Source organism: Leptosomus discolor, chromosome 1 (genome assembly GCF_034619465.1).
Source record: "Leptosomus discolor isolate bLepDis1 chromosome 1, bLepDis1.hap2, whole genome shotgun sequence".
In the NCBI taxonomy this organism is placed as follows: domain Eukaryota; kingdom Metazoa; phylum Chordata; class Aves; order Leptosomiformes; family Leptosomidae; genus Leptosomus; species Leptosomus discolor.
In genome coordinates this window covers 201,239,426-201,260,398 of record NC_141391.1, presented here as the reverse complement: position 1 = coordinate 201,260,398, position 20,973 = coordinate 201,239,426, and the positions used below count along the sequence as shown (strand labels likewise).

At 35.9% G+C, this 20,973-nt stretch overlaps 1 protein-coding gene across 4 annotated transcripts in view; it reads left to right on the top strand.

Annotated features, from left to right (window-relative positions):
* TBC1D22A (TBC1 domain family member 22A) overlaps positions 1–20,332 on the top strand; it is a 184,804-nt gene extending 164,472 nt beyond the window's left edge. For all 4 annotated transcript variants that reach the window (XM_086473776.1, XM_086473768.1, XM_086473763.1 and 1 more), the window contains one exon: positions 20,204–20,332. In XM_086473776.1, the coding sequence (XP_086329902.1) occupies positions 20,204–20,332 (129 nt within the window). The remainder of the gene's footprint in view (positions 1–20,203) is intronic.
* The last annotated feature ends 641 nt before the right edge of the window (positions 20,333–20,973 follow it).

The window sequence follows — 20,973 nt, the reverse complement described above, 5'->3', positions numbered from 1 at the left end:
AAGAACTTAGTTGAATTCTGTGGTTTCTTGTTACTGATATCACTTACTCCATTAAAAACCTACTTAAGAGTATAAGGGATTCCGAAGATATTAGTAGGACCCTACACTGAACACAATATATCTTCCATCTCTTAACTAGCTTTTATCTGTGAAACCTAAAGTACTATAAAAGTTTTTAAAAATATGTCCATAGTATTTGAGCTTGCTTTCATTGCGTGTGTTTTAATCTACAGTTGGTTACAGAGATTTATTCATGACGTGAATGTAAGTTTCCTGCTAGCTAACTGTCCAACGCTTTAACTGGAATGATAAAATTTAGTGCAAAAGTAAGATTTACATTACTTACATGATTTTTACATGTATCTACCTAAAGGATCCATGTCTCACTCTGTTTTGCATAAAAGCAGTGGCACTGTCATACAGCTATTCCAGATTACTGCTATATTCACTTGTCTGTATTGCTAAAATGTCTGGAAGCTTATACTAAATTTTACAGTATTTTTTCAGAGTTAATTTAAAGAGCAGCTGCAGTTGCAAGACTAGCTAAAAGTAGCTGTCGCTATGTGTCTAAACTGCAGATGGGTCATGTTTGTAGCTCATGCTCTGAGGAGCTTTAATGTGTCTTCTTTCTTGGCCCATTCACTCTGAATTAAAAGCATAATCATACTCAAGGCAAGGATTTTGATGCTTTGCTATGAGTCAAATTAGTTACTAGACTCAGATGTACCAGTTTCAAAATGTTTTGTACTTTTAACGGTTTCTTTTAAGTTGTTCAGTTTATATGATATATCATCTATGTCTTACGTAGATGACAGCTATGACTGTTTTCTTTAGAAATGTTCTGAGCCACCCATTTGACATTAGATCAGGTGTTAAAATCTGAAGACTTTGAAGTTTTGGTTCGTCAGATAAAGTCTTGTCAGTAGTCCAAAGTGTGAAATTATAGAAGGGAGTGTTGATTATCTTTTCCTGCTCTTCAGGTTCCTAGGACTCTTTTTTTAAGTTGTTTGATTATAGTTGCTAAATAGAATTGCTGAAGATGCACCATAAAAAGCACTAGAAAAATCCAAACCACAGAATTCCTGAAGATATGAAAGACACAGCTAAAGAGAGTTTCTTTGAATCAAAGGAAATTAGGACCTCTGTTACAGTCTCAACATAACTGCTGTCCTCATGTGATTAACAGCTAAACCTTTCATTTGGCAAAACATGCCTGTATGTTTGTTTGATCATTGAAATAGAGTTCTGTGTGACTGTATCTGAAAGCTGTAATGCTTCTTTATCACTAGAATTAATTTCACCTGAAGTATAGACTTTATATATTTTAATACAGACAAGCAAGTGTTGTTTCTTCTTGACATGTAGTTCATCATCTACTCTGGCTCTGACCATAATGAGGCCTCCCATCATAAAGTACTGTGATAGCAACATAAATATAATACAATAACAGCGTGATTTAACAGCATGAATCAGCAGAGGACTGTTGTGGATTTCCAAATCTATACTGCAACTTCACTATCTCAACAGAATGATAGAAAGTAAATGAGGTAGCATTAGGGTTGGAGTGGTTCCAGTCATCGTAAGTAGACTGACTTCATGGTTCGCTGGGGCTGCAAGGATGCTGTCTTGTCGTATTTCAGTCTTGCTGAGCGTGTTATCATTTCCCTTGTGGCAGCATGATGACTGACTAATAAGTGATAGAGTGTAGGTCATGAATGTGAAACTGTAATGAAAGAATTTGACATTTTATTACCTTCATTTGTTTTCTTTACTTTTCAGAAAGAAATCCATTCCAGTTAAAATGATTTTGGATATTTTTAGCTATTTGGATAGTCTTAGATATTTATTTTTGCTTCCATGAAGATTTCGAATACTCAATTACTTTTTGTTAATGTATCTACCACTTACAGCTTATCAGAACTCTTCGTAGTGATGGGTTTGTTCTCTTAATGGGTAGGCACCATTGTGCATTTGAGAGTGCTATCCAAGGCTTTTCCTAATTTTCATGAAGATTGTCAACAGGGAAGCTCCAAGGTATTAGAGGATAATACTATAAAGAGACTGCAGTTTTCTAGTGACCACAGTGTTTACAGCTAATAATAATAATGTGTCATTAATATTGTCTGCAAAAATAGCTTTATCTTTATTTTCTTTTATGGATTTTAATAGCAAGCTTGTAAGTTCTTCCTGTATCCATGTCAATTTTTATTTATCTATCTCAGAAGACCCTATGGGAAGAAAATAATATTATGTTCATGAAGATAATAAAGATACAGTTTTAATAATAAGTATTAAATTGGCTGTACTTGGCCAGTATTTTTCTAATAATCATTATTTATGTAGTTACATATCCAATTTTCTTACTATCAGTTAAGAACATATGAAATTTTTTATTCCCCCGTGTCATTCCTTACATCTTCATTTCAGTCTTTACTCCTGAAAAGAGAGTCTACATTAGATTACAGACAAGACAGCGAAATTGGATTTTATTCTTTGGTGATTATATGTATTTGATTGATAGATGTAAATGTGCATTATAATGATTTCATACTGTCATCATTTTTTTTTTTTTTTTTTTTTACTTTTAAATAGTGTTTAACACTATCAATATAATGTGGCATTCTACCAGGAGGACTAACAAAATATTTGCAGTTGATCGTGTTCAAGAGGAGGTTTTTCCAGTGACCTTCTGTGGGAGTCAGTAATTGGTATGATGCTATGCAGCATTTCCACTAATAAAACAGCAGGTAATAAAAATCCATGGATGACACAGACTTACCATTCTGACAAAGTGAGGAGAACAGAGCAGTTACATAAACCAATCTTGAATCAGTTCTTCAGCTGACCTCTTCAGGCAGGCTGTATTTTGAGATAGTCAAATGAAAAATTTTTGCAAATACAGGGTAAGTAGAATAGATCATGTCTCTGTAGCCTGGGATGCATGGCTTCTGAAGAGATCCTAGGGGGCATTGCTGACAGCTCTCTCAATATGAGCTCCCAGAATTATGCTATGGCACATGGGAGTGATTGCATCCTTAAAGTAATGAACATAAGAGCTTCCTTTGCCTTTTGGTGGGGGTTTTTGTGGTCATATTACATCCAGTTCTGATGTCTGAAGTCAAAGACATAGAGAGGGCTCAGAGAGGATGACTGAAGTGCTTGAAATATTTAATTTGTCAAAAAGAAAACCAATAGGTGAATTGATTAATATATGAGAAATTTTGATAGGAAAAAAATCCTAAGGCATAAATAAAATTAGTAATGAATTTCTGCAGCTCTTAAGGATTTCCAATTGATGTTTCTCCTGAAAGAAGAAAAAAAAAAAGGTTAGGTTTAGTTCCTGTTATCTACACAAGAGGTCAGACCAAGATAAGTAATGACCTTTCCTGGCTTTAACATCTGTGACTCTAGGAATCAGTCCAAAATTTGTGTTGTGTATCTGACAAATGATAATCCCACTGACATACATGGTTGCTATTGTGTATAGATACAGAACACATCTGAAGTTCTCACAGTTGTTGAAACAATTAGACAATGAATTTGCCTTAGAGTACAATTTTGAAATGGAACTTGTCATTTCCAAAACATGTCTAATTTTTTTGCCTTCACACAATTATCTCTTAAACATTTTGATATCTAGTAGTTTTTAGTTATCCTTACTGACTAAAAAGCACACAATGTTAGAAGCACATTGCCGTTGTAAAATGGTGGATCTCTGTAAAGCTTAGTTGCAGAGAAAAAGCACTATTTTGTTTAAAAAGGCTTCAATAGCTGTTGAGTAATCACTGCTTTTTTTCATTATTTTTTAATTTTGTCATCATGTCAAATAACATGATTGAACTCTAGAAACAAGTTCATTCTGTTCTGCCAGTAAGTTGTGTCCTTCCTTATCTCGGAAGACTATGAAGTAACAGGAAATATATGCATGTTTTCTCTTCAGAGCTGTACAGCTCTAAGGATGCTGAGACCAAACTCCATTCAGGTCCAGCACTGTGTTTTGCAGGCTGGGAGTAACACCTTGCAAAATTGGGATACCCTGTCATCTGCATGTGTTTGATCTGACTCCTACTAAAGGAAGGGGAAGGATGTCATGCAGGGGGTGTATAATCTGGAGAGATTTCCTGTAAGCCTTGCTTTATGGCTTGTATTTTACAGGGATGCGGTTACTATCCAAGTTTTAAATAAAATCTTCAACACAATGAGAATCTGATTTTGTTGTCCTGTAAGTTTCCAGGAGAAGCACCTTCTGCTTACTATAAAGTATTTTTCTCTCATCAACCAATGTTTTTATTTATTTTGAGGAAATACAACAAAGGGATCTCTGTGTTTTCTCCATTTCAATATAAAAAGGATTTTCATGAACAAAATAAAAACTCTTGTTCTTCCTGAGCAATTTAAGTGACCTGCTAAACTAAATGCACTGGCAGGGCTTTCATTTAGTTAGTAATTCACAGCTGTCACTGGAGACATCTCTCTACAAAGAAAACTGTTTTCTTTCCATGTTTATTTCTTCAGCAGAAACTGCTGCATAACAATGTCAATTATTGGCCTTATCAGTGTGTAACCCTGGAGAAGACTAAAGTCACAGGAGCCTGTACACTTGACTACCAAACTCAATCAAAACTACTGATAAGAGAACAAAGAGAAACTAAAAGCTTTTGGAGTATGAGCTGAATAATAGGATGAAGTGACATGTGCCTTTCTTTGAGACAAGCAGATGTAGCAGGATTAATTTTCTTTCTTTCAATCTTCTCTTCTTTCCTATGGTTTCCCAAGTGCTGGTACATGTAGATTTTGCTGTCTTACAACAAAATTGTCTCATTGCAACTGCAAGACAGTAAAAATAACAAGAATTAAAATGCCTATTGTTTTCTCATCTATTTGTAAACAAATTGGATTGAAAATTTTTCCAGAAATGCCATTATAGCAGATTTACTATTGCCATCGTAGCCTCCAAATTAGCTCTTTCAGCTGCCATAAAGAGCGAGGTCTTTACACATGACAAATCATTTGCTCTCTGTAGTGTTTGTTGTGTTAGACATCCCTTTGAAAATATAGTGAGAGCTCCCGTTTATCCCATCCTAGTTCATTTTCTGCACAGTAGCATTTGCTTGCTGTTAGCTGAATAGCAATGGTTGCATCTAGCGCTCGGGAACTGATTCACTAAAGCTGTGTGTTAATTGTTTTTCATCACAGTTCTTAACATGTGTGCTTAGTTTCAGGTGCTGATCTGCATAGGACAGCAGGTTAAACAGGGACATCTGAAATCCTTAGAAGCTGTTGTTCTCTACCACATCTTTTCATAAAGATTGCCACCCCCAAGAAAAGATGACAGAGCGTAGCACAGAGCTGCCTCTGAATTGCCGGCTCACAGGCAAGCCTATTAAAGCAAACCAAAATTGCCATCAGTGATATACCTCTGAAAGTTGTATTTCATGTAGTCAATGTCTTTATTCTCTTCTGTGAGCAAAGGCCACATCTTCCAAGCTGTGCTATAGTTTCCTCTCTTGGAGATCATTGTGATAAATACAGGAACTCCTCCTCTCATCTGCCTGCTAAGGAACAGATGAGAGATGTAGTTACTGTGGGCAAACCAGCCCATCAAACACTTACTTTATACCACATAATGCACCACTGAAGTGTTTTTCCACTAGAAATGTTATTACAGTTTTGGCCAATCTTTAAACACCTTTTAGTCCTGTTCATTTATTTAAACAAAATGGCATTTTATTCACAAGGTATGGTTTTATAAAAGAAATAATTTTGTCAAAAGCCCCATTCTCCAAAGAAAATCAATTTGAGTGTAATGTTTTCCTTAAAACCTATTTGGTTTATGTGTGGTTTTGTGTCTTTAGATAATCACTTCAGACAGATTTTTTCGAGGCTTTTCTCTGAATCTCTGAAGGCCATGAACCTTTTCTTAATGTAATTTGAATTTTTACAAAACCACATGGGTGTGAGAACCCTACACCTGGGAGAAATACTGCAAGCTATTATTAATATTTGGTTTACATAATACTAGCATCTGTCACATGCTAAAATAATTGCTATGAAAACAGTATTTCTCTCTCCATATTGATTTTCCATGGTTTTAGTAAGATATGCCCTTACATAGTGGAAAATTAAGGATATTTTCTTGTTTGATCTTTGATGACCAATCTAGAGCTGCTTTGCAATTGTCAGAGTGCTCCTCTGCCAAACCGCTCTGTTGGGTCTTGACACCGTGACAAGGGCCACTGCTTTCAACGCACAGCTTTTTGTGAAGTTTAGAGTGTAAACTTGTTTATTCCCTTACATGAATGGACTAAAATTACCAAGAGGTACTCATGGCCTAAGCACTTTTAGGACTTTAATGTTGGAAATCTTAAAAGTCAGCAGTCGGAAAAGATTAACCCAGCCCATTGTCACCCGCTGTAGTGAGAAGACATTTGGTTCTTCTCTCATGTTTTTGTCTGGAGGCTGTTCTTTTGTAGATAAGCAAAGAATAAGTCCTACATTCAGCTGTTGGTTTGCAAACTTGTATTTTCCATGAAAGCTGAGGGATTTATCATCTTATATAGAAGTTTGATCTCAACTTCTGCTTGGCCAAAGCTGAAGTTGCAGATTTCTGTTTTTATCAGTATAGTACCTTAGGGCTTCCATGTCTCCGTTAGAATTATTAGTTTTCCATGGTCCCATGGAAAAATATTTTTTGTCTTTATGCTTTTAAAATATTGCATCTCTCTGGGATTTACATGAGAATTATGTGTTTGGGCTTTATGTAATCTGTTCTGAATTATGTTTAACAACAACAGGAGACTGGGAAGTGAAGAACTAGCCCTAGCAGAGAGTATTAAAAGAATGTAGCTTATTTACCCATGTAAAATGAAGCTTGAGAGGGAGTATGATTATCTTCTAGAATGCATTTGGATCACTTTCTAGTGGGGGGTAAAGATTTAAGTTGTAATATAATTTTGGTGAAAGATATAAAGGGTATAAATTGTTCCACTTTGGTTTATAAACCATTAGATAAAGTGAAGCATCTTCTATGTAAAATATCAGGAGATAGAGAGCAGTGTATTTGTTCTGACAAAGCTTGATAAATTTATGTTATTGTGTGATACAGTAAGATTAATCCTGGTTTAGGTTTCTTGTTGTCCCCAAACAGACTGAAAGATGTCTTGAGCACAGTTGTTAATCACATTTCTTGCATAGTGTTTATATTATTCTAGAGTATTTTTATTCTTTAGCTTGTAGTGTACAATGGAATTATATTGTGTTCATTTGAATTAATGCTTCAGTGTGATAGTCTATGGAAGCACTTTTGGAACTTCTCTCAAACTGAAGCATCAGAATAAGAAGTACAAAGGAAATGCAATTTCATATATTTTTCTCTTAAGACATCAAGGAATGGATAGAGATTTGGGGGAGATGTTGTTCCTGTACATTGAGAGAACCTGTACAGCTTAGATGATCCCCTGTCTTGTACTCTTGTGCCTGCATGCTTTGCTCACCAAGGAAGCTTAAACGATTTCTTAATGTGAGCAGTGGTGTTCTTCTCAGAGTTGAAGGGACTTTTGGATTACTTGTTACTGATTTTTGTGAGGCTTCTTAGGTTAACTTGGAAATTTTCTGTTATTAGATTCCCTGCCAGTGTAGAGACATAGGACTTTGGACAGGTTCTTTACCTGTCCTTTCCTTTAACTGCAATATCTACATGAAGGTGGTTTGGTTCTTCTCTTCCACCATCAAGTCATTGGTTCTCTGTACTGATGTCCTTAAGTCTGTTAGAGGTGCACAAATGCTTTGTGGGTTTTGACATGGCAAGTGGGGAATGTTTATTTATTATTCCAAACAAAACACTTATACATATGACTTCATATGGTGTGGGTGATGGAACAGCATAATGGAAATGGCCTCTTTCAGTCCTACAAGCCTAGGATACTGACAATATTCCGTTTGAATTATGTTTAGGATTTTTCTTTTACTTCTGAAAATATACAAGTTTAAGTAACCGCTGCGTTGTGACATATTTATTGGATGTAAAAATTATATATCTCAGACAGTACTACTTAAGTTACATATACAGGCAATTTGACATCAGCAATCCATAGTACGTGTTTTCTCTAAAACAAATAAGATTTTACTCAGAACAATTTACAGTGTGAAATACCTTTGTGTCAAAACATACTAATTGCTTTAAGTATGAAATATATAAAATTTCGATATACTCTTGTCCCTGTCGTTTGTTAAATTCAGTAAGTATTTTATGATTTTCTTTTCTTTTTTTTTGCTGAGCTTTTAGCTATTTGTACTACAGTGTTAAAATATAAGTCATTGTAGAGAGGGGAATGTGTGTGAATTGGAGCTGTACAAGCTGTTTGACTTAAAATGCATTGCTAAATTTTGGTCAGGAAAACCAAACCAAGAAGAGTGGGTAGCATATGGACTTTATGGAGTGGCAGAATTGTAAATTTGCTGTTGGAATCTGCTGTACAAATATTTTGTATATATATGATATAAGATATATGTATATCTTGCATAATTACAGAAAAAAAATGATAGAATGTAGTAAGTTACTCATTGGCAATTCATTTCAGAAATAAAATTCTGCCATAATTGCTGCAATCTTATTTGCTACAGCAGGATCTATTTTGGATGGGTTTTGTTTGGATTTCTTTTTTAATAGAATGACTTCTGATCTTCATGACTTTTTATACTCTGGATAATTGCATCTGTTTTTGCTGCTTTTTGCATGGAGCTGGTGATAAGTGATATTTTTGGCCTTTTTTTTATTTGCTTGCTGTGATTTATATTTTGGTACATAAGAAGTACACGTCTCCAAATACCAGCAATATAGCAATATTTCATAAAATAATATGGCAAAAAGTGTAATCAGAGAGGTTCAGGACTGTTCTGTGCTGTAGCTGAGAAATCTGCCTGGGCGTTTCCTGGGATATTCAATTTTCATATGGGGTTTTTAAAATGGAAAGAGACCTTTGTGCTCTACTCATTAAAATAGCATTTTTCTGTTTCGTTGACTATCAACATGTTACTTGTTCTATATTGGTTTTGATGTTCCTTCCTTCAAGATCTGCATATGGAGTCAGAGTAGGGGTGACAATAAATAGCCTGACCACTATAGATAGCCATTACCAAATAACCAGTATTATTGCCAAATTTTATGCGAAACCCAGTATTAATTAGAGGGATTAAAGTGGACTTCATACTATAAGGGGATTTGCTAATGAACTAGATTTCAAAGCATGATAAAATATGCTTTCTTTTGCTTCTGGGTTTTGGGTTTTTTTAAGATTGTTTTAATGGACTGAGATTTTTAAAATGGAAGTTTTTTTTCTCTGGTTTAAAAGTAAGGAAGAACCCAAGATTGTTTTTGTTTTGCTGTCTGATTTAAACATGGATTTACATCAGTGCTCGAGTAAGATGACTTTCTCTTCTTTCTTGAGTATTGAATATTCTGTATCAGTACCTTAACTACTTCTATTTCATGTGCATATAATTTTGAAGCATTTTGAGACAGTTCAGAATAAAAAGGTATTACAAAAATAAGATGTTTGTTTATGGAGTTGAAAATCTTTTAGGTTCTGTGGCAGTGCTTGCTTTGTTTTTAAGTCTGTGGCCTTAACTTTGTCTTATGAACTTGTAGATAATAACATGTAGATAATAAGTTTTGTTGAGAAAAAGATCTGACGTGCAAATTTGTTTCCTGTTTTGAGATTTAGGGCTGGGGATTACTTGTGGTTTTGTTCTTTGTTTTCATTTGAAAACACGGACATAAGGCTACCTACAAGATCAGCTCAGATGTGGTCCTTTAATGTACTTTTTTGCCATATTAATTTATATATTTTCATACCCGTGTAAATTAAGATGTAAATCTCTTCAGCTAAGTGAGCACAGCTTCTTTGACATAGTTCTTTAGAGCCACATATTTTATGATTAGCAATTAATGTTGCTAATGACTTGTATAAGAGATCCATACTGGATGAAACAGGATTTTAATTGCTGTTTTAGTGGTTTTAATATGCCAAGTCCAGGAATCTTTTTCAGTAGTCATGAAAAGAAAAAACTTGAAAGGGAAATGATAAAACCATCAACTTTTCATGAGCTTTCATTTTCAGAATGTTAAGGTGTGTTTCTATGAGGTTCTTACTACGAACATGAAATTAATTATAAGAATAGCATAGTTCTGTATGTTTTCAGAAGATTAATGGGAGATTGTTCAGTTGAAATGAAGAATAAAACCCAGTGCACTTAAATCAAAGAAAAAAAATATATACTTGATGAGAATCACTATGCACCTGAGTTGCTGAATGCAAGATGATAGCAGGAGAAGTTAACCTTTAACCTATTTAGATATATTTTTTTAAATTATCCATTTTAAGATGCAACAAGTCTGGTTAGAACTCTGAATAACCTTTTTTTTTCTATAGTTAGTTTCATCCTGTTCCAGTTGATTAAGATGTCATGGTGTATGAAAGAAAGGTCAAAATGAAGATAAATAAGAATGATTGTTTAATAGGCAATTCTTTGGAAAGAATGAATAAGCCTTTCAAGAAATTCTAGATGCATAATTTAGGTAACGTGCAATATAGAAATGTACAAGAAAAAAATTAAATTTAGCATTGAATTTACGAAGCCGAATGTTCACTATTTCGGCAAATATTTGGGTTAGGGTTTTTTTTTTGGTTGGTTGTTTTTTTCCTCTAAACTGTCATGGGACAGGATGTGAACTTTCACATTCAAGATGGGAGTTCCTGAGTGGCACTGATTTATGATTTGCCAAGAACATATCTCTCCTAAATCCTTCAGACTGTCCAGTGCAGGCTTAAATGATCCTACTACTTAGCAGAGATAAACCAGTGTTTCCCCATCTTCTGCTTATCAAAGTTTGAGTTCACCCATAATCTTTGAAATCAGAAGAACAAGGAGGGCATTATTGCACCCAGTATCCACACCAGACTGTGCTGTCTCAGCCATGGCTGCCTGCACTGCATGTGCACCATGGCCTGTAGCTTTCTGTGCTCAGGAAGCAACGCAGGTGGTCAGCTGTACCACTGAAGGATCCAGGTCCACTTACGTCTCTTAACATGTATCTGCAGCAGAAATTCCTTCAGCTGCAGTAGATGACCTATTCCTACTATCTCTTTTAGATTTTGAAATCTTAGTTTTTTTCAGTTCCAGCCGTGCCCAATAGGAAAGAAATGTTTTCTCTGACTCCGAGACATAGGTAATTAATAAGATGTGCAGCACTCCAGAAATACAACTCATTATTTGCAACTCCATGTAGCAGGTTAGGACAGCTGGAGAAATAAGAAGTGGCAGCAGCATAGGAAATATTGCTGAGTGCATTGAATGAGGAAAAACAGTACTCAAGAAAGAAAAGGGAGCTTGTCTCAGAGCTAGAGCCCTACTTATTTGGTGCATTACATATCAACAGCAAGGGGCAGAGAGAAGGGAAAAGTAGCTGTAAGGTGACGGAACCAGGTCAGCTGGGCTCTGCAGTGTGTGTGGACCTGTGCTTTCACGTGACCAGCCAGTGTGTTCGTTACTACTTCGACAGCAGGCTGAAGGGGGAGGATATGGACTGAGCTTGGCCAAGTCCCAGAGCAGTGGGTATCCTTCACCCTAAGGATCTGGGAAGAGGATTAGAGGTCAGCGTTGCACAGCACATTACCAGCCTGGCCACTCAGCTCCTACAGGGTCTCAGCCAGGCAGTAGCTCGGGCACGTCTGTCTGTCTGCTTCACTGTGCAACGCAGGGCAGGGACCGAGTCCATGGACAGGATGCCTGCTTGGTACTAGCCATCCATGCCGCACTTCCCTTTCACACTTGACAGTCCCAAATACGAGCAAGTGAAAAAGAACGTGGAAAGGAAATAAGAATTATTTTTTTCCTATATTAAGCATTTCTTTTGCCTGTATAGTGGTTGCATCTGGTTGGGAAAAAACTTTGAATCATTGTCCAGTTGTGGACACCACATGATATAATTTCCCATAAAATCATAAAAACATTTAGAATTCTTTAGATCTATGCATATGGGGGTTTTTTCTGGTTTATATTATCTAAAAGATAAATGGGCAATTTTCTGGCAATAATTGGTTTCTTCCTTAGCTTGTCTCAATAATTCCTCTAAATATATTTTGGTAGTATTGCACTGTATTAGTTCTTTAGAAGTAGGTGCTAGGTTCTAAAATTTCAAGTACACCTTTTGAAAGTACAAATAACTTCTTTACAGAAGCCTGTTAATCAAATTGCCAATATAAATTTTGCAGTATTTTATATGTGTGCGTAATGTGTAACAGATCCAGCTCTTGTTCAAAATATAGCTCTTAGCAATTCCTTATTAAATAATGAAAGATTATATATAAAGTGAATTTACCTTTCCTTTAGTTATATGAAGTCCTAAAGTATGATATTGAAAAGTTCATGATCATAAAATGTAGTATGATTGCAGGTTCTGCCTATCAGTACAAAATAGAGCTGTGGTAGACCTGAAGTACTCAGACCCTAATTACATTGCAGTTAGCAGCAGGAAGGAGTAACAACTTCTAGAAAAATACTGTGTTTTAGAACTGCCTTTACTTGTTAAATTAATAGACCAGTTCTCAGTTTTGACATTTAAAACTAAAGCTATTTATTTCCTCAGTATGTTCAAGTTTGATTTTAACTTTAGTTATTGCTATTTTTATATTAACTAGAAATAAAACCACTATTCTATTACTGGTTTTCATGTTCTCTTAAGCTTCTTCTATTAAAAAATAACTGCAGTTGAACTTTGTCAATAATTCACATATAGAAAGGTCTGAACTGTGTTTTCAAAGTAAATAAATTGCTTTGATTATCACAGAAAAGACTGTTGTGCTCTACTCATTAGAATAACGTTTTTATGTTTTATTAACTATCAACATGTTATTTGTTCTGTAATTGGTTTTGATGTTCCTTCCTACAAGATCCACATATGGAATTAGAGTGGGGGTGACAATAAATGGCCTAACCACTATAGATAGCCATTACCAAATAACCAGTATTATTGCCAAATCTTATGCGAAAACCAGTATTGATTAAAGGGATGGACTTCATATGATATCATTTAATACTGTAAGGGGATTTGCTAATGAACCAGATTTCAAAACATGATAAAATCTGCTTTCTTTTGCTTCTGGGTTTTGGGTCTTTTTAAGATTGTTTTAATGGGCTAAGATTTCATTGGGTTACAATCTCAGTGAGGAGAAAGAGGCTGATATATTTTTAATAATTATTACAAAGTTGTTTTGTGAAGTTTTATTAGTATTCAGTTTTGATTTAGTTTACAAGGAGCAGACCTTGACCATTTTGCTTTTAGAGGAAACTGAGGAATATACTGAAGAATAAGGGCTTCGGAAATCATCTTTTTGGGACATCTATCTGGTAGTCTGGCATTTTCATTCGGATGTATGCGTGATAAGATTTTTTTCTCCCTCAATAATAATTTTGTATCTGACAACAGCCGTTGCTTAACAGGCAGTATTACTCCCATCTCTTACTGGTGTGGTGTTTAAAACAATGACCTCATAATTTACTTTTCATAATTCTAGAGTTACTTTTATACCACAGCACTTCCATCAAGTTTACCGCTGTCCTGTCTTGATTACATGGTGAATACGATAGTTCTTACATACATGCTAATTTATCTAAGGAAAATTGCATTTTGAAAGTACGTGTACTTTAAAAGTACATTCTGTACAGCTGCTTGTGTTTAAACAGACTTTATATATTGTGGCATAGTTGAGTATGCTATATAAAGTGGTTTAGGATATTTTAGCATATTTTATAAAAGCACGTATGTAAAGTGTCATGTAAATCCAAATGCAGTTAAATTAGTGGAAAATAAAATGAGTGAAATTGCATAAAAGAGGGGTTTTGTTTGTTTGATAACAAAAATGTTGAATTTCAAATGTGCTGAAGAATTACTTCAAAATTGTGCTTTAAATACATCCACATAAACCAGAATTCTTTTACAAAAGATATTAAATACTTTACTTCATGCTTAGATATTTTACCATACTAAGAAATCATTTTGGCATATAGATTTTTAATTTGTTCATACTATGACCCAGCAACACTGCTAACCAGCCTGCTATACACTTACCTTCCAAATAAAAAGATACATCCTTCTACTTGTTAGGAAACATCCCTTTTTGTTTCCTGAAATGGACCAAATGGCTAAATATGTTTAGCAGTTTTTTGTTGTGCTTTTGAATTTCTCTTCTAATTAAGCTCGTGTCCTTTAAAAAAGTAAAATGCTGGACAATTTCAGTGTGGAAGGGAGGACCACAGTGCAGTCTGCTGCTGAAAGCCAGGCTAGCGGCAGAGCTCAAATAGCTTGTTCAGAGGCCTTGCCAGGCGAGCTGTGAAAATCCCAGCGGACAGATTCTGGGCTGTCCCTGGCAAGCTGCTCAAGCACCTTCATTGGGAAGGACGGTTTTTCTAATGCCAGCTTAGCTCCAACTTGTTACTGTTGCCTCTTGGCCCCTCTTTCTTCTTTATAACCCTCACTGTATGTAGTGGGAAACTGCTCTTAGATCTGACCTTAGCCTTCTCCCAGCTAAAAAAACCCCAATTTTCTCACACTCTCGTGGTATAACATCTGCTGCAGCCCCCTAACCATGTTAGTGGCCCTGTGCTAAAATCCCTTCACTTTTTCTGGTACTTGGTTGGGGGGATGAGCAAATCTAAGTAGTACCTTGATCCTCCTCTGCTATGGGTAGTACCTCTTTGCCCAGCTGTTGCTCCTGGGCATGGAGACATGTGTTTTCTCAGAGCAGACTTGGTCAATCAAGACTGAGGCAAGAAAGTGATCAGACTGTTACTTCATTCCCTGCAGTGTTCAGGTTTTTACCACTTTTAAAATGCTCTTATTTTTCTTTAAATTTTAAGCAGAGGTAAAAGTAAACAGGGATTCATTTGTAGGGGGGGTATTGTGTTGTTTTTCATTTTGTTTCTGGGGTTTGGGGGTTTGTTGTTTGTTTTTTTTTTTTTTAATTTAACAAAGTTATTCCATAGATGAGGAATTAATTGCTGGTTGTACCTGCCTCAGATACCTTTGACACTTCCCCAGTCAGGAGGAAACCTGCCACTGCTTGAATGGCAAGGAGGAAGGGAGGTTGGAAATGCCTTTCCACAACGTGGCATGAGAGGGCAAATGTCACGTACAGACCAACCCGAAGTGCTGGCAGGGTAGGCCGTGCGGCTAGGCCTTGCTCCAAGAGATGAATATGGCGATTCAGTGCAGTAAGAGCCCAGTGAAACTGGGGTGCTCTGTTTCCCACATGCAAAGGGTGTAATTTTGAATATGTTTGTTGTAGATGCAGCCAAATTATAAACAAACAATGGAATAGGATTTGGAAACCCCAGCTCTGCTGATCATCTACTGGCTGCCCTGCTTCCTCACCCAGGTGGCATCACAATATCATTTAAATTAAACAGAAAATAGAAGTCTTGCAGGGATATTTTACCAATATTGCTTTTCAGACTCAGTTTTCTGAAATGTACCAAACAGTATATCAACAATGATTTTTTATGGTAAATATTAATTCATTATATTTCAAAGAGTGTCTCATATTTTAATTCTGAATGTGGACAGGAAAATTAATTTAAGCAGTTAGTGTGGATGCCTTATTTGCACGTAGATTCTAGTGGTTCCTGATTTATCTGTTGGAGAAAAAATGATAATAATGATTAAAAACAAATTAATAGTCTTGAGTCACTATTCTTGTCATCTTTGCTATTTTGTAAGTATAAATGTTAAATTGAGCAGTTTTAGATAAACTTCTCAGGTGGTCTTGTAAATATTAATTAGCATATGTTTGTACATTTCAAATCCAAAGACTGGTGTTGTGGTTTTGTTTGTTTGTTTGTTTAGGTTTTTTTTTTGTGTGTGGTTGTTGTTTGTTTTCAAAGAATGCTCCATATTCAGACAGCAATAAATGCAGCACGATTTTCTTTAGCAATTAAAGAAAATAAAACTTCTTCAGTACAGTTTTTGCCAAGTTCTACTTTATTTTTAACAAGATGTATGATTTATTTCTGTCTGAGACAATTTTGAAGCTCTTTAATAGATCACAGGAAGATAAGCCTCATATTTAGAAAATCACTCAAGTAGTATGTCTTTGGCCGGTTACTTCATTTGGATTTATAACACATATTCAGTAGTCAGTATCAGTCTTAGATTTTGATGAGCAGTTAAGGAATGAGTCTTTTCCCTTGGTAACAGTGGCAAAATTCCCACTTAAACAGAAATGGACTTGGACAGTCAATGGATTACTCTGCTGTTTATTTATGTATTCGATTATGATGCAAATTATGAATAAATTTGCAATTAATCATAGAAGTATTAAACTAGTTCTTCACCAATAGTCCTAGTTCAGATTTGAGCTGCACATTAGATTTCATGTAGTATGGATATTGAAGATGTAGTCTTTGCATGTTCAACAAAGAGTAAGGCTGAATGGTTTGTTTTCCAGCCTGAAGCCTGGAGCACCTGATTTCTCTTGTTGTTGTGTCATGTCTCCTGGGAGAAAAATCATGTGTTTTGTCTGGTTCTCCATGAGTTGTTTCCAAACAAATCTCTAAAACTGTAAATTTGGTTTAGAAAATGTGGTTTGTTCTGTCAGATAATGTACCTTCAGCGCTTTGGAAAGGTAAATGTAACAAAATTAATATGAGTGACTGTTATTTTGCTTCGTTTTTTAATCATTGGCAGTCCGATGTTTGTAAAATTGACTGCTGTTTAGAAGGTTTTAAGAAGATAAGCTGAATTTTTTAATCATTTGTTGATATGCATATCCAGTATGATCACCTTACTGTCAAAACTGAATATATAAGCAGAATTCATTCATCTGTGAGTATTATCTGTGTTTCACAAATGTGTAGCAACATCTTCTCGTTTGGAAACCACCTACAGTTGCCACAGAAACAGTCGGTGTTGTGGACCAAATGTGTGACCAGCATAGGCTCCTGCTTCCTAATCTCATGCTGAAACGGTTTAGCTTTCGATCACTAGCTGTTGAATAGCTTCAGTGTACCTTCTGTACAGGCAGGTTTGGTTGCAACAGGTGAAGTTCTACAAAGTACGGGTGCTGAGGCCTGCTAGAAGGCTTACAGCTCTCCAGTGGCTGGAGCATCGGTTTAGGCCAAATTTATTTGAACAGTACCCCAAAGGAAAACGAAAGCACTGCTCAAGCAATATGAATCATTTGTACCTGTTTGCATCAGAAGTCTGACCCAGCAGTCTTGGCACTGCAGTGAAAGAGCTAATTTCGTAGAACTTACTGATTTAACTGCTGTGTCTTAAAGCTGGTTGAAAGTTAATTTTGTGAAAGGAGAAAAACAAACTTTCATGGAGGTAGGCATTTATCATCCCTCCACACACCCTTCCTACCCTGCACTGCTAAGTTATTAATTACAGTTATCAGCTTAACTGTCAAATAAGTAGGTAGAAATTAAAAAAAAAAAAAAAAAAGAAAATGTGATTTTGGCAGTTGTCTAACTAACACTTTATTAAAAATGTGTTCTCTCAAGTGTAATAGAGACATGCTCACTGTTGATATACTGCTTATTATTCGTAATTTAATGTATAGTACTGCTAAACTTCTATCCTTTCTTGTTTCATATTACAAGAACTAGTATAGCAAGACCATGAAATAGATGAAGCCAAAATAATTCTCTCACACACAAAAAACATAATTTCATGTTCATTTCTGCTCCTCGATGTTTCCTGAAATCACAGAATCCTTGCTGAGGGGCTGTATAGCCATCTTCCCTGAAAGCAGGTGCAAAGGAGGGAGAAGGGGGACAAGGAAAATAAGACTCTTATGAAGAAGAATTTTGTTATGTACTTATACATGATATTGCAAGATCCTGATGTATGGCAAGATAATGATTGTGGTTTTAATTGCATTCCTGCTTACTTATTCCTACTCTTTAGAATAAACCTTAACAAACATATTTGTGCAAAAATATATATATGCACATGCTCACAAATATGTGTATATATAGAAATATGCACAAATTGTCTGCATTTTTTCTGCAAAAATAGAGCACCTAGAAGACACAAGCAAGCTTAACAACTGCACTTATTCCTAAGATTGCCTTGTAACTCCCAGCATAAAATTCCACATTTAGTTTGTTGTGATGTAACTCATCCAAAGACTTCCCTTTTGCTGCTTTTCCACAGCTTGAATTTTAAGGAATGTTTTTGTCAAAACAATTAAAAGCATGAAACAGGGGATCTCCAGGTAATCTTTTATTTGGAAAGTTTAAAACATGCACTTCATATTTGGCCTAGGGTGGCTTTTGCATCACGTTTGAGGGTTTGCGACCTTTTGGGTCACCATTTATTTAAATAAACAAACTAACTTCCCGAGTTTGGTAAAATTATGAGCCTTGTAAAATTGTCATTTGCATGAACTCAGGAGAGAATTTGTGGTAGCTGATCTTTCAAAGCGTCCTCTCACAGCTGGCAAGTTTCAGCCTACAGATGAGGTTTTGAAGCTTCGTGCTGCTGCGGGTCATGGTGGATTTTGGTTCCATCGTCAAAACGGAGCATACAGGCACTGCCCCAGTGAGCTCCTTATTACCTCTATTCCTGGGCTTAGGCTGCTTGGAAACGAATTGTGCCTGAACCTCACACAAGAGAGAGGAAAAACTGACCCATAGGAAAATATTTTGGGACAAGAAACGAGAAAAGAGTGGGAAGTCAGGGCTAAGAATTGAGGTGGGAGTTGACTGCAACTGACTGAAATAATAATTTATTTCATAATTTTTCATGTAGAAATAGAAAAGTAGCTTATCTTTGCATCAGTATGAGGGACTGCTTCCCAGAATTTCCTTCAGAGTGCAGTCAGTGGGATTTGATTGTGTGCATCACAGTTCAGCGTAGAGCTACGATCCTGGAGTTTTGGCCAACAGATCAGGCATATTTGCTGATCCCATGGTGCTACAATAAAACATATGCCCTAGAAAAGCAGGAATCTACATTTTGGGACCTTTTCAAATTAAATTCAAATTACCATTTGCAATTACTTCTATTGATTGATTTTATCTGTATTGCTATATAATTAATGTCAAAGGACTTTGAACTGTTGTTTGCTGTACTATGTACAAGGCATACCTAGAAAGCAGCAGCACCAGAAGTCATCAGATATTCTTCATGTTTGCATGTGAAAAGACTAATTAGGAAAGAGAATTTTAACACTTCTGCAATGTAGTCAGCAACATTGCTTTATCCGTAGCTGTCTGGCCCTTTCCTACCTGATAAAGAAGTTATAAAAACATTTAAGGTATTAAAAATGAACCGAATATTTTATAGCTCCTTAAAGAGGAAGTGTAAGTATTCTTCTTGTTCACACCTAGCGTAGGGATATTGAAATGATCTGGGCAACAGATGTTACAAACTGAAAGTAGGCTGAAGATCTTAAATGTGGAAGATACATGCAGAATTTTTAAAGAACTGTATGCAAAACAGTATGTGGAAGCTTCTAAAGCTTGGTTGGAATTGGCAAGTGTGTAAGGTGTATCCAGGTGCTAAAATAATGCAGGAAGTATGGCAAATCTAAAAGAAGACTGGGTCCTGTCTTAAGCCATTTTGCACTTACAGAGTTCAGAATTAAATTTCTGGTAGTTTGCAGTGACTCCAGTAGCCGTGAGCACTGGATCTCAATTACCAGCTATAAAGTGGATACGCTAACACTGTTTACCTTTTAGAAGTCTAACGGAATGGTTCTGGTACATTGTGTGTGAGTTCTTGTTTGAGTACAACAAGGGGTCTCCATCCATGATCGGGGGGCACCAGTAGTGGTACAATCACACAGGGGCAAGTGCAGGTACATAGAATTTACACACTTGGGCAGTATTGCTTTCTTTCACTCATAGTATTTAGAGAGCAAGTGAGTTCACACCCTTTTTTTAAAATTATTTTTATTTTGCTCAACATTAGAAAATAGCCATCGTTCAGCTACCATTAATAGCTCATTTCTGAACTGGAAGTTGAATAGCAACTATTTCTGTAAAAGTTACAGGAAAATCACTAAACCTGATGGGATCTCCTGTTTGTTTGGGAATCTGAGGTGCTACATGACTGATCGCTTATAAATGATCATTGTGTAAGTAATACATTGCTATTACACTGGTATTTGAAAAGATTTTTTTTTTTCTCTCCTCCTAGGAATTGCTGATATTTTTACAAAATTTGCCCACAGTACACTGGGGAAATGAAGAAATTAGTGTACTCCTAGCAGAGGCCTACAGACTGAAGTTTGCATTTGCAGATGCCCCCAATCATTACAAGAAATGAATATAAAGAGCCAGAAATCATTAAGACCGACGTGTTCTGCAGTATTATGGCATCTGTTGTTCTGGTTGTGCTTTCAGCTCGTTGCTCTTTCATTTGAATTAAGATGACCATTAAAATTCTGTTAGAATTTGCAGAATGAGAACAGAATACCAAAGAAATGGACAAAGCAGGATATTGAGCATTGAATGAACTTAAAAGTGAACTTTTTTGCTCAGCATGAAAGATGAGTTCAGAAGTCTATCACATAATTTTCTTCTTTTTTCCCCTTCTCTCATTAGGAGAATTGCAGTCTGTCTAATTTATGTTGAGCAATTTTTGTATGTACTAAGACTTAAAACTGCTTATGGAATGATTTTGTCATTACTTCAGTGTCACCTGCCATGACATTATCAGCCAGATTTGGTCAGTAAAAGTCATTTACTTTGAGTGGGAAAAAAGAACTTTTCACAGTCGTAACCACCATATGAGACAGCAAGGCCTTGAGGTTGGGTTATAACTCAGACGACACTGGGATTCGCACACCATCTGTTGTTTTTGCATGTAATTAAGTTAGAATACTTCAGTAATATAAAAATATAGAAGGTCGCAGTGGAAATTGGTGGCATTTTACTAAACATTACTCAGTCTTGCAGGGTGCTGTA